Below are 12,203 nucleotides of genomic sequence, written 5' to 3'. Positions count from 1 at the left end.
TTTTTTTTTCTTAGTTGATACTAGTGGAAATTTTATTGTGCGGAAAATGTTCTGTTGCCTACCTGCTGCCACCTGGCACCTGCCAAACACAGGTTGAAGTACTTTTTGCATAATTTACACACACACAGTAAAGAAAAAGAAATTTTAATGAAGTAAGTCTCGCCGACTTTGGTATACCATGCATCAAATTCGTTTTATATGCTAACCCACTCACACTCTGCTTATAAGGGCGCATTTCTTGGCTATTTTTAGTCCGATTTCACTTAAATTTGAGGATTTAATAGATTATAATATAGAAAATTAATATTCCACTTTCATTGGGACACATTTTTTGTGGGGGAGGGCGACAATCGTAGGTGCGAACATTGGATTGGAGAAGCTTTCTTTACATATGTACATTTTGGCGACCTTTCCGTACCTTTCACCCTTTTGGGTGCATGGTATAAAAAGAGAATATACGCCCGCATCATTCATACGCCGCGTGGTACGTGTGCCGGCAAACAGGCACAGGTAACTAACAATAGCAGAATATGTTGGTTTTGCACTCCCTGTTTTTATACCCTTGCAAAAAGGGTACATTAATTTTGCTCAGAAGTGTGCAACGCATAGAAGAAAGCATCTCCGACCGAATAAAGTATAAGTATACATTCTTGATCAACACGACTAGCCGAGTTCAAATAGCCATGTTCGTCTGTCCGTACGTCCATCCGTCCGTCGGATCAAAGCCAACTCCTCCTAGACCGTTAAAGCTACAGGGTTAACATTTTGTGTGTATATCTGAGATTCAGCCGGATCGGACCACTCTATCATATAGCTCGTAATAGCTTCGTTATTTTCTAAACTATTGTTGTGAAACTTAATATTGGCGAGTTTATTACAGTGCCAAATTTTCTCAATATTGGCTGACTATATCATATCAGCGACTTTGATCAATAACTTCGTCACTTCCTATAGTAAGATTGTAAGCCGTTCTTTCTCGAACATTAGACTTTTTAGATAAAACGTTTTTCCACTTTGATGCCTATACATAGGTAAGGAATGCGTGACAAAAAGAAAAAAAAACTTGCAAGGGTGTACAAACTTTGACGCGGTCAAAGGGCCCCGGCCCTCTGGTTTTTAGTTCTTTTTTCTTTATTTTAGACGTTCCTTGATTTCAAGAGCATAATATTTATACGCTTGCTTTATTCCTGAGAAAATTAAAACAAGAACGACGACAATGTTTAAGCTGGTTACTCGAATATGACCAAGTCAATGTAATTGGCTTAAATTTAATAATTTTTTCTTGCAATTAATCGTAATAATTGTTGGATTAATCGCAAGTTTATATAAGTTTTAAATTCATATAAGAATAGTTGTTTCAGAAAAGATACTACAAATATCTGGTTACTACAAATAGTTAATCAAATATGGATTAATGATAATTGGAAAAAGTTTCAACCTTATTAAAAAAATAATTCGTACAAATTGTAATTCTTGGCTATTCTTAATCACGCGCAAGATTAATCTTTTAAAATGAATCCTTTTTGAACCGATTTAGGTATAAGTCGACCTTGAGTCGAGAAGAATTATTCACGAGATTCGGAAATTCTAGAAATCTCACTTTGGAATAGGGATCCAAAATTTATATACTTGTAAAGTAATAAACTAATTAAAGAGCAAACAATTAAGAGAAAGTTCCTAGCGAAAGAATATGAAATTTCGATTTTAAGTAATAAGTAGCAAAGCAAAAAAATAACAAGTTAAATTTAGATTTGTATGAGCAAGTAACTATCTTTCAAAATGTTAGTATACATATATTGATATTAATAATAACAAAAAATTCTATTTATTTGTTTGGGGTATTCTCAGCTTAGAGGACCTTTTTCAGTCACAAAATATTTGACTTTTTACTATTATCCTTTTTTTTTTTTTTGGTCTATCCCGTAAGAGCAAGGCAATCTCTATTAAGTTTTACCATTTCATTCATGCGTAGCTTTAGCTGGCTAATTCCTTTTTTAAATTCTTGAAATATTTCCATTCACTGTCAACGTATCTGGAAAGCTCTTTCAAATTGCGTTCAATTCCCCAAGTGGTTAGTGTGGGTTGGCTGTTGTTGAATCCACTGCCAGCAGCAAGCCCTACAATTAAAACCCCTAAAAAATGAGGAAGAGCCGCACCACACGAATGCAGCTAACCATAAAAGCGCGTTAAAAAAGCGATCTGCATGGCAGCCGCACAAACACACATACCTTCATACACACACAGAGAGCGGCGCTTTGTAGCGACAACCATCAAATATGCATGTAAAATGCCGCACAGCGGGCGCTTAACAATTTTTGATATTTTTTTATACCCTTACATACAGGACAGATTAAGTGGCTAGCTTAAGTCACTGAAAGGTATATTTAGTCTATTGGAAAAGGAAAGAGCTCTGTTTCTTTCATCTTAATGGGCTTTATACTTGCTTGTATATATTGTCTATTTATTTATTTTCATTGAAGTTTCAAATTGGTCCAGGAAAAAAGCTATAGAAATTTTTATCTAGAGTTTAAATCTTTTCGTTGGGGTTGACAAAACGCAAAACTCGTAGCCTTCCTATAAGACAATTGGTTCTGAAAAAGTTCTGCGAGATTGAAATGATGAAAAAAAAAATATCGATTAGCTATAATAAAAATACATGTCTCCTAAAGGGTGTAGCTAAATCGGCTAAATAAATCGCTTAACAATTTCTTCTTTTTAGTTTGGTTGCGTTTTTTTTTTCTTTCTTTTTCTCGCTCTTATTTACCATATAAATCTTAAATGCCCTGACATGTGTTCAACGAAAAAGTTGAACTAAAAATAAAATGAAATCCAGGCAAATAAAAACCAACAAACCCTGCCCAAGGCACTGCAACAACCACTCCCTCCACCTCTCCCTCACACAGTGGTTTGTGTGTGCGTGTGTGCATTTTGGCCTAAAGAACCAAAAAAAAAAAAAAAACTAGTAAAAAAATCCAACACTAAAATACAACAAAAATTGGTCTACTGGTAGGCGTGTCTTAGCAGGTTGCTTAGCAGCAAAACAAATTACTTATTTGGCCACGGCAATTGAAGTCGACAAAACCAAAAATTTTGACTACCAAAGAGGAAAAGGAAAATAGTTTTTGCCCAGCAGGCGATTCAACAATTTCTGATGCGTGTGAGGGTGGGTGTGTTTATGTGCGTGTACGTGTGTGCAGAAGAAATTTTGCCATATAAATACAATATTATGCAGATTTGGTTTTACTTGTATTGTTTTATTTTGTTGCTAAGAACTAAGAACCAAAGCGGTAAATCAAAATATATATGCATTGCGTATAAGGGTGAGGTTGGTAGGTTAGGGGCTAAGAAGTAGGCGATTCATGGCTGAAACGAAGCCACGAGTCCATGATTTATAAGCAATTTCTCATGTTGCATGCAAGCAAAACTCCAACAATGGTGCCAACGAAAATTTTCCAAGACTTTGCCACAACCTTTTCATTTTAAGATAGAGATGTACCAGATGGAGCAAATAATACTCGTTGTGGTGCATTGAAAATTACGTGTACAGGGATTCATTTTAACAAGAAACTGTTAAGTTCGTTTTGGGTAAGCAAAACCTAATTTGTCTTTATTAGGAATGCCTTGAAAATAATTAAACATATAGTAATCTGTCAACAAAAAAAAAAAAAAAAAAAATACAACTTCAATACATTTTGTTTAACAATTTTTCGATGTTCAACATTTAAGAATATTCTTGGACACCTGCATGTCATTAAGGGGTCTTTTCAAGTACAAAAATCTTAAACTTTAACCACAAAATATTATCATGAGGAAATATATTTTGGTTGGTCGATAAGCCAAGCTAAACAACATTTTCCAAATTCCTGAATTTTGCTAGTAAAATGTTTAAGAAATCCAAAATAAGGTAATAGTTTGCATATCATTATTTCTTGTTTCAATTTACTTGAAATTGAATATTTTAAATGGCATTAAATTGATAATTCCCATTAGAAATGCTCATCTCTAGTTGTTGTTGTCTGGCTCCAGTCAAATAGGCAAATTTCTTGACTTTCCTCAGACATTACACACACTCGCACACCACTAAACACCCATACATTTGCCAATAGATGGAAAGGAGAGTTGGGAGCGGGGGGAAGAAAAAAAATGCTTAGATATTTTTTATGCGCAAAATAAATTGAACTTGAGGTGAAATGGGATGAGTTGATGTGCGCCGTCTAGGCGAATCGAAGCGGAGCAGAGGCAGGGACAAGGGCTGATGTAGAGTGGAGCAGGCCAACAGGCAAATCATTTGAGTAGACGAAAAGCGACGAAGCGCATAAATTGTGGCACACACACACATACACAGACAGACAAAAGAAGGTGGCAACCAAGGAAAATGCTTGAGCTATGTTTTCGCTTTGAGGGATTATACCTGCCGGAAAAGAAGAAGTTAGGATATGATAGAACCAAAACCCCGACCCACATCTCTTTCTCTCCCACTCACTGTTGTCTCTCCACGACGACGTTGAAAGCTCATCTCTAGAGATTTCTGCCTAAATTATGATTTATACCTTTATTATAATATTATACATATATATAGATCTTTTCTTGTTTCCTTTTTAGCTTGTCTACTTTGTAGTTATACTGACATGGCAGTTTTTTTCAGGGAGAAGGGGGACCTTTTCTTTTGGTTGTTTGTCGTTACGTTATTGAAATTTGTGCTTTAGATAGATATAATCGTTAAATGGCCACGCCCCAAAAACAAAACAAAAAAAAAACCTGGCAGTTTTTTAATCGGCATTGTGGGAGTCCCGATTGTGTGCTTGATGTCTACATAATGTCACTCACATCAGAGTCAACACTGCTCCAATGGGCACATTCATTCTCGTTGGCTGCCGATCCTACGACATCTCAGCCTAATCCACCACATGCTGGTGTCGGTGTGTGTGTGTGCCAGTGTGTTTGAGTTTTGCAAATCGATAATACGCATCCAAATTCCCCTCAAAAACCCCTGAGTGTTCCCTTTTCCACTCCTTCATGAAAATATGTGTAATAAATTTTTGTAACGCAAATCGAGAATTTGTTGGTGTTGTTGTTGCCAGGACGGAAACCTAAAGCCCAAGCCCAAAAAAGGGAGAAAAAAAAACAAAATATATATGTATATCCAAAGTATTTCTGGTACTAGTTTTTTTCTTTACGTTGTTGTTGCTGTTTTTTTTTTTTTTTTGTTCCTGTTGGGTTGATGATTTTGCCGGTTGTTGTATGCAGAAAAAAGAATTTAAAGTTTTTTGTTCGTGGAAAATGTGTTGATGATGACAAGAACGACATCGACGAGGACGACAAGGATGTCGAAGGCTTTGGCCTTGGTGTCCTAAGGTTTAGGAATTTGCCTTTTTTTATGTGGTTGCGTGGAAAGGAAATTGCTTTGTAGTTGTATAATAAAATCGATGCCCGATTTCGATAATGATAGCCTAGGTAACGAGACTTTGAGGTTAGATAAGTCCAAATGGGATCTCATGTTCGTTTTGCCCCCCTCCGCCTCTCTGGCTAAAAAAAGGTTGCAAAATAAAACTAAGTAAATGGAGTCAAACGAATCAATATAAAATTGTATTAGCTACTGATTGGACTAGGTGAGATTAGACAACGCAACTTGTCCGATGTTTCCATTAAATGCGCTTGTATTCAAGTTTTGACTCCAATTTCTTATTGTCTGCCATTTTGCGTACCGCTTTCATAAAGTCCTCCTGTATGACATATTCGCGATCGGAACGTAGGGCAAAGAGTCCTGCCTCAGTGCATGTGTTGCGAAGATCCGCTCCATTGAATCGGTCTGAGAGTTTGACAATCGCCTCGTAATCTATATCACCTTCTTTGGCCAATGGAGCAGCATGAATCTTGAGGATATCCATGCGAGCCGTCTCATTGGGTAGAGGAATTTCCAGTTTGCGATCCAAGCGACCCGGACGAAGGAGAGCCGGGTCCAGAGTATCTGGACGATTAGTGGCCATGATTATTTTGACCTGACCCAAAGCATCGAAGCCATCCATTTGATTGAGCAACTCCATGAGAGTGCGCTGAATCTCCCGATCAGCTGAAGTGCCCTCTGAGAATCGACGACCGCCAATCGCGTCGATCTCGTCCATGAAAATGATGCATGGCTGATGATCACGGGCATAGGCAAACATTTCACGGATCTGACGGGCACTTTCCCCAATATACTTATCCACAATGGCCGAGGAGACAATCTTGAGGAAGTTCACATCTAATTGTGAGGCAACCGCCCGGGCTAGAAGGGTTTTTCCTGTACCAGGTGGACCGTAGAGCAGACATCCCTTGGGTGGGCTAATGCCGACACGTACAAAAAGTTCTGGATTAAGCAGAGGCAGTTCGATCACCTCTCGCAATTCTCGTATCTGTTCATTAAGTCCTCCAATCTCGGAATAGTTAACATTTCCGGGATTCTCATGACTCATCGTGTAGACAAGAGGATCCACTTCACGGGGCAAGCACCGCATTATGGTCAACGAGGTAATATCCAAAGCCACTCTAGTGCCAGGTTTGATGCGCGACTTGTTAAGTTGTTGCCGACAACCGACGACATAACGTGGTCCATTGGATGCCTTCACAATGTAATTGTTGTGGGACAATTCCTTGAGCACCTCGCCTACTATTTGACCCACACTCTCCAGTGCTTTCATATCCTGCTCGGACTTTTTATAATTCACATTAAAACTCTAGAACAAAAAGTAGAGCATTGGTTATTTTACTTAAAATCTTTTGCTTTGGCTTACATGAAGTTTTAATTGAAGACTCTGCACTTGGCTTGCGAAGTCCCGATGTTGCCTTAAACGGGTGTTATAGGTTCTCAAAGCGTTTAGACGCTTCACATCCACATAAGTTGCTTCTTCTTCGCCAATAACTATTAATTCTTTCATTTTTTTTCTTTTTCTTCCGACTGAAATGAAATCTCTGAACTGATTGATTGTGCTTTCTCATGCTTTCAGGGGTTGCCAAATAGTTTATCGACATACAACAGCGCTGCCAACCTGTTACATAAGTAAAAAGTGTTCGCAAATGGCAAGACCAATTTGCTATCGATATCTCGTAGATATTGTGTAGGCATAAATTCAAATTTGTATTTAATAAACTGAAAATTCAATAGATTCCTATTAATTATTAGGTAAAACAAGAAGCTAATTAAGGATCAAATTGAATCAAATTGATTTAAGCCGATTTAAGTGTTTGTAATGAATCTTCTTACAGATTTATGATATAATGTGGTTACTTGGTGGTATTCATTTTGTAAAGTAATCTTTAATTTACAAAATTTTCTTTAAACAATTGCAATGAAACATAAGTTTGAATGAAGCAATTAAATTTAAGGGTGTCAGTCTGAATTAGAATATTAAATCAATTATGTTTTTCCCCAATTTAATTTAGAGGGACGCAAGTTCAGACCATCCAGAGCATTCCATTGATACGTCGCCATCTGTTTACGCCATATTATTTTTAACATGAATTCAACATGAATTGATCGATTTCAGAATGTAATTAGTTTACCACTCTATCTATCTAAAAATTTTCTTTTAATATTGCGTAATTATATTTTAATATTGTTATTTTTTTTTCATTGAATGTGAGGAAAGCTCAAGTTAAGGACAATTGAATTTTTCAATTATGGCAAACATATTGCGCTAAGCCATTTGGTCAAGAGACACTTCTTAAGTTTAATAACGGAATAAACTAGAAATAGTTGCAGAAAAGTGGAAGTAACTTCTGTCTGCTGAATGGGTGCGGGGGTGAATGGGTGTGCATAGTTTCATTTTGTTTGTAATGTGTCCAATAATAGTGGCATTACGCTTATTTAACATGCACGCACATACACAGAGATCTAACACAGATGTCCACTGAAACGCACATGCGTGTGATGTTTTTGATGTCTATGTGTGTGTGTGTGCGTGTATGCGTGTGCATACATAAAAATGTCCTTAACCCACAAACCCTAGCATAGGGGATAATATTAGCATAATATCCGTGTGTGCGTGTGTCTAACAAAAGCCAAAGCCGCATTGGGCCTACAGTTTGCTTTTGGGTTGGGACTGGATTTGGATTTTGGGTTGGGCAACGTTTGAGCCAGACACCCGAGCCTAAGAGAAGCTAACATTGCCGTAAACTGACAAGCCACATCAACCGTAAAAACGATTCCCTCTATATAGAGTAAAACCCAAGGCATTTTTGACTACAAGCTACACATCCCTGTATCGAACATCAATCATCAATGGCAAATATCACAAAAAGTATTCGTTTCAAAAATATATATTATTGAAGTAGCGAAAGACGTTTTTAAGGTAATCCAAATACACAATTTGAAAATATTTGTGTTGGCATTTTGTGAAATAAAATAATCACAACGTCTTAATTCGCTTTCAAATTTGTTTCAAAGAACCGATTATGTAAATCTTGTTTCCTTTTCCAGTTAACTGAGCCAAAAATTACACAAAATTATTAAAAATTTAAGTATTTAGAATAAAAATATTAAAAAAGTGGTAAATATTTACTTAAGTTGCAGTCCTCGGTAGATGAGTTGTCTAATTGTAAGTGGTCCAGTCATTTAGTCAACTGAACAACGAGGATCCGGGTTCGAGTCCCGGGCTAGTGTATGGATGTAGTTTTCGTCTAACAATAAGCCGAAGGCCTTAGTTGCCAGTGTTTGTGAAATATAGTTAGGTTGATAGTTTATAACTATATGCTGTACTTTAATAATAATACAAAAAAATTTACTTAAGTTACTCGGGCCCAAAATGCGCTTAAACTACATAAATTGTATATCAAACGAAAGAGAAAAATTCCACGAGCACGACCTCAGGTGCGCCTTGGCGATTTATTATGTAGTTTTTGTGTAATTAACAAAAGAAAAATTATGTTCTTAGCGGGACTATAGCTAAAAGTAGTTATTTCCGGCTTTTAGCGTTATTATAGCTAAAAGTAGCTATTTCAGGCTGAAAAAAGCGTCAATTTAGAGATAGTGTTGCCAGATGTTAAATTTCGGATACTCGAATACGCGGGATTTTTGAAACTCCAACACTGAAATCTCGAGTAGCTCAAGTAATTATTTACCGAAAAATCGGCTAAAATATTTTACTCTGAAATAAAGAATTAGGGAATATTCGGCTGCTCTGGCAGCCGTAAATTGCTACTTTTAATTGCACAAAAACTACGAAATAAATCGCCAAGGCACACATGAGGTCGTACTCGTGGAATTTTTCTCGTTTGTTTGATACCAAATTATGTAGTTTAAGGCTGTTTTGGGCCCGAGTAAAGTAAGTAAATATTTACATTTATAACTTGTGCAAACTATCGATTACGTTTGTTATCGATTATTTCAGTTGAAATTATCATCACCACCTATTACAATTGTGATCAATAAGAAAAAAAGAGCGGAGGAAAAGAGAACAAGAAAAAGAAATGTATTTTTCATTAAAATTATTTTGAATTTTTTTTAGCTTTCGGTTGCGGGTAAAATTTTGCTCTACGGCCCACGGGCTGTTCGGGTTGGGTGCAAAATTTCGGCCCACGGGCTGGTCGGGTTGGGTGCAAAGCAGAATGTTTATAACTTTGGAGGTGTGGCTGGCTATATCGCCTCAGCTACTTATGCTGATCCAGAATATCTATACTTTATGGGCTGGAAACGTCTTCTTCTCTTCATTGCAAACATTTAAACAATTTTGTAATACCCTCCGCCAGAGTAGACAAATTGAAATTTTACTTCCTATCTGGGCTGGTTTGTATTGGACTCGTCTGATTATGACCGAGTACAGTTAATTAATCAGGAAGATACGTATGTACATACATATATTCCTTTAAATTGGGGAAAATATAAGACATTTACTCGGTATGTATGTATGTATGTACATATATGGAAATATATGTAAAGCTATCAACAATTTAATAGGGTCTTGTCTTTTGCCATGCCTAAGTTAGCCCTGGCTGTCTGGCTTTTGTCTGTGGCTGGTAAAAAAAAGAGATTGTTGCATGACATTTTCCGTTTCGAACAACTCCTTGTTCAATGTTCTAACAATGTAATTGTCAATGTTATTTTTTTTCCTCTTTCATTTTTTTTCCTGTTGAATTTATTGTTGGTGATGTTGCTGTTGTTGTTGTCGGAGGCCTGACCGGTCAAAGATTAAAGACATAATGGGCGCGTGCCCGCATGCCAGGATGTGGTGAGCAATTCTTTTATGTACATATGTACATACATATGTATACACACATACAAAGATATATATGTATGTAGTACGTAGTATACTGTAGATGAGCCGCGTTTTTAATAACATTTTATGCCATTTTGGCCGAGCTTTCATTTTGGTAATAAATGAGCCGTTAAACGCTTAAAGTTGGCCAGCAAAAGCGCCTATGTCTGTCCCACTATATAAGCATGTATGTGTTCGGGTGTATGTTTGTGTGCGGTCCATATGTGTGTGTGTTGGCGTGTGTGTGTGTGGTTGAAGCATTTTATTGCCGCTTTATTGTGGGTTCGGCCAAGACGACTTAGCCAAGTTAAGCGTCATAAACGGGTTAATGACTTGGAAGTTGCTTTTAATGCGTAAAAAAATGTTGAGCATTTGTTGCTGTCGTGTTGTTGTTTGTTGCTGTTGTCTCTTGTGTCTTGTGTCTCGTTGGTCTTGCCACTCAAGTGTCGGTTGGTTCTTAAGCCTCTTGGATCACCAGCTTTATCGTCTGTTATTTTTCGTAACCTTTTTCCCCGCACTTCTTCATGTTGTTTCTTTCTTGGGGTTTTTTTTTTTTTATCAATTTAATGTCGCTTGTTTGTTGTTTGTTCACTTCTGCAATATGATTATTTTTTTATGGCTAATTTTTAATTTGTTTGCACATGTGTTTGGCGGCAGGAAGAAGCAAAAACCTAGACCCTTCGGTTAACCATTCCCAATCGTTTTTTCCTTTTATGCTTTTATCGCCCGCTTGTCAGCACACGCATTTATTTTCTTCAAACCTTTCAAAAAAAAAAAAGAGAAATAAAAATAACCCAACATACATACATATAAGTATGTACATGTATTTGTACATATGAGAAAATGGATATATGTACTTATGTACATACATACATTTATATTAGAGTAGAGTATTGCATGAATACATTCTTAAAGTCAATAACTCCATAAACTGTGTACTTTTGATGCTTGACAACAAATGTTGTAAACTATTGAAGCGAGTGGTAAAAATTTGGTATTTGGTTACTAAAAGAAAACGATTAGAATAAAGTTCAAATCATAAATAAACAAAATTTTCTAAAGAATTACGAAAATTTAATTTTAAACATTTCGTTTATCTATTAGTTTTTGACTCGGTCTTCTTTCTCAAATACACTTTGTTATAAAAACTCATTCCAACGAGTAATGGTAAAGCTGAAGAAATGTTTTGATCCTTTGGTCCTTACTTATGTTTTAGATGTTCAATTAATTTGTGAGAGTGTTATTTTAAAGGTTAAGAGTTTATGATGCATAGGAATTTCCTACTAAAATATACAATATACAATATACATATTAAATAAATACGCTTTTGGAAAAATTGAATATAATTTTATTTAAAATCTCGTTGAATATACGGCTAGAATTAGATATTATGCTAGGTACAAACATCTCTCCGCTACTAATTCAATACTGGCTCTATGGTGCAGTTCGTCCTTTGGTCCTTTGAATGAATTCATGCAATCCTTCAATTTCATCATATACCTACATACATAAACTGACAACCCGTCGCCTTGCCTTGACGCACCGTGATTCCTTTGTTAAAATTTGTCTGAGAAAATTGGAACTTAAAATATTTGGGGGTGCTAGAAACATTTTGCATACGATTCCATTGTCTCTTACGCGCCCCATCCAGTTCCTTAAATTGTTAGATATAGAAATCAGACTCAAATATTTATTGCCGTCGGGTGAAAGATGTCTATCCAATAAACGAGTACTCGACTTAATTGAAGACATAATGTAGTCCTTTTCGTTTTGAATCTGTCGTAATAAAAATGAAAATAAAAGAATTGTATAATAATAATGTAGTTAACAGAAGAGAGCACAATTATTAGAGATATAACATGAAATCTGTTAAGCAACTTAAGTAAATTTATGGCAATAAGTTCTTTTTTGAGTTGTTTATATAATATATGGAACCACTGTGCATCGATGTTTTTTTGTGCCTTGAGCAGAATG

The 12,203-nt window shown here is 36.3% G+C and overlaps 1 protein-coding gene across 1 annotated transcript; it reads right to left on the bottom strand.

The window, feature by feature from the left end:
- Window positions 1–5,559: 5,559 nt before the first annotated feature.
- LOC6646339 (26S proteasome regulatory subunit 10B-like) lies at window positions 5,560–6,956 on the bottom strand. Its single transcript, XM_047011834.1, has 2 exons — window positions 6,771–6,956; window positions 5,560–6,713 (listed from the first exon to the last, which is right to left on the bottom strand). The coding sequence occupies exons 1-2, from the start codon at window positions 6,912–6,914 to the stop codon at window positions 5,646–5,648; spliced, it is 1,212 nt and encodes a 403-aa protein (XP_046867790.1). The 5' UTR covers window positions 6,915–6,956; the 3' UTR covers window positions 5,560–5,645.
- Window positions 6,957–12,203: the final 5,247 nt, after the last annotated feature.

The sequence above is a fragment of the Drosophila willistoni genome, assembly GCF_018902025.1.
Source record: "Drosophila willistoni isolate 14030-0811.24 chromosome XR unlocalized genomic scaffold, UCI_dwil_1.1 Seg143, whole genome shotgun sequence".
Taxonomy (NCBI): domain Eukaryota; kingdom Metazoa; phylum Arthropoda; class Insecta; order Diptera; family Drosophilidae; genus Drosophila; species Drosophila willistoni.
Note: the sequence above shows the minus strand (reverse complement) of the source record. Positions and strands in the feature narration are given on the sequence as shown.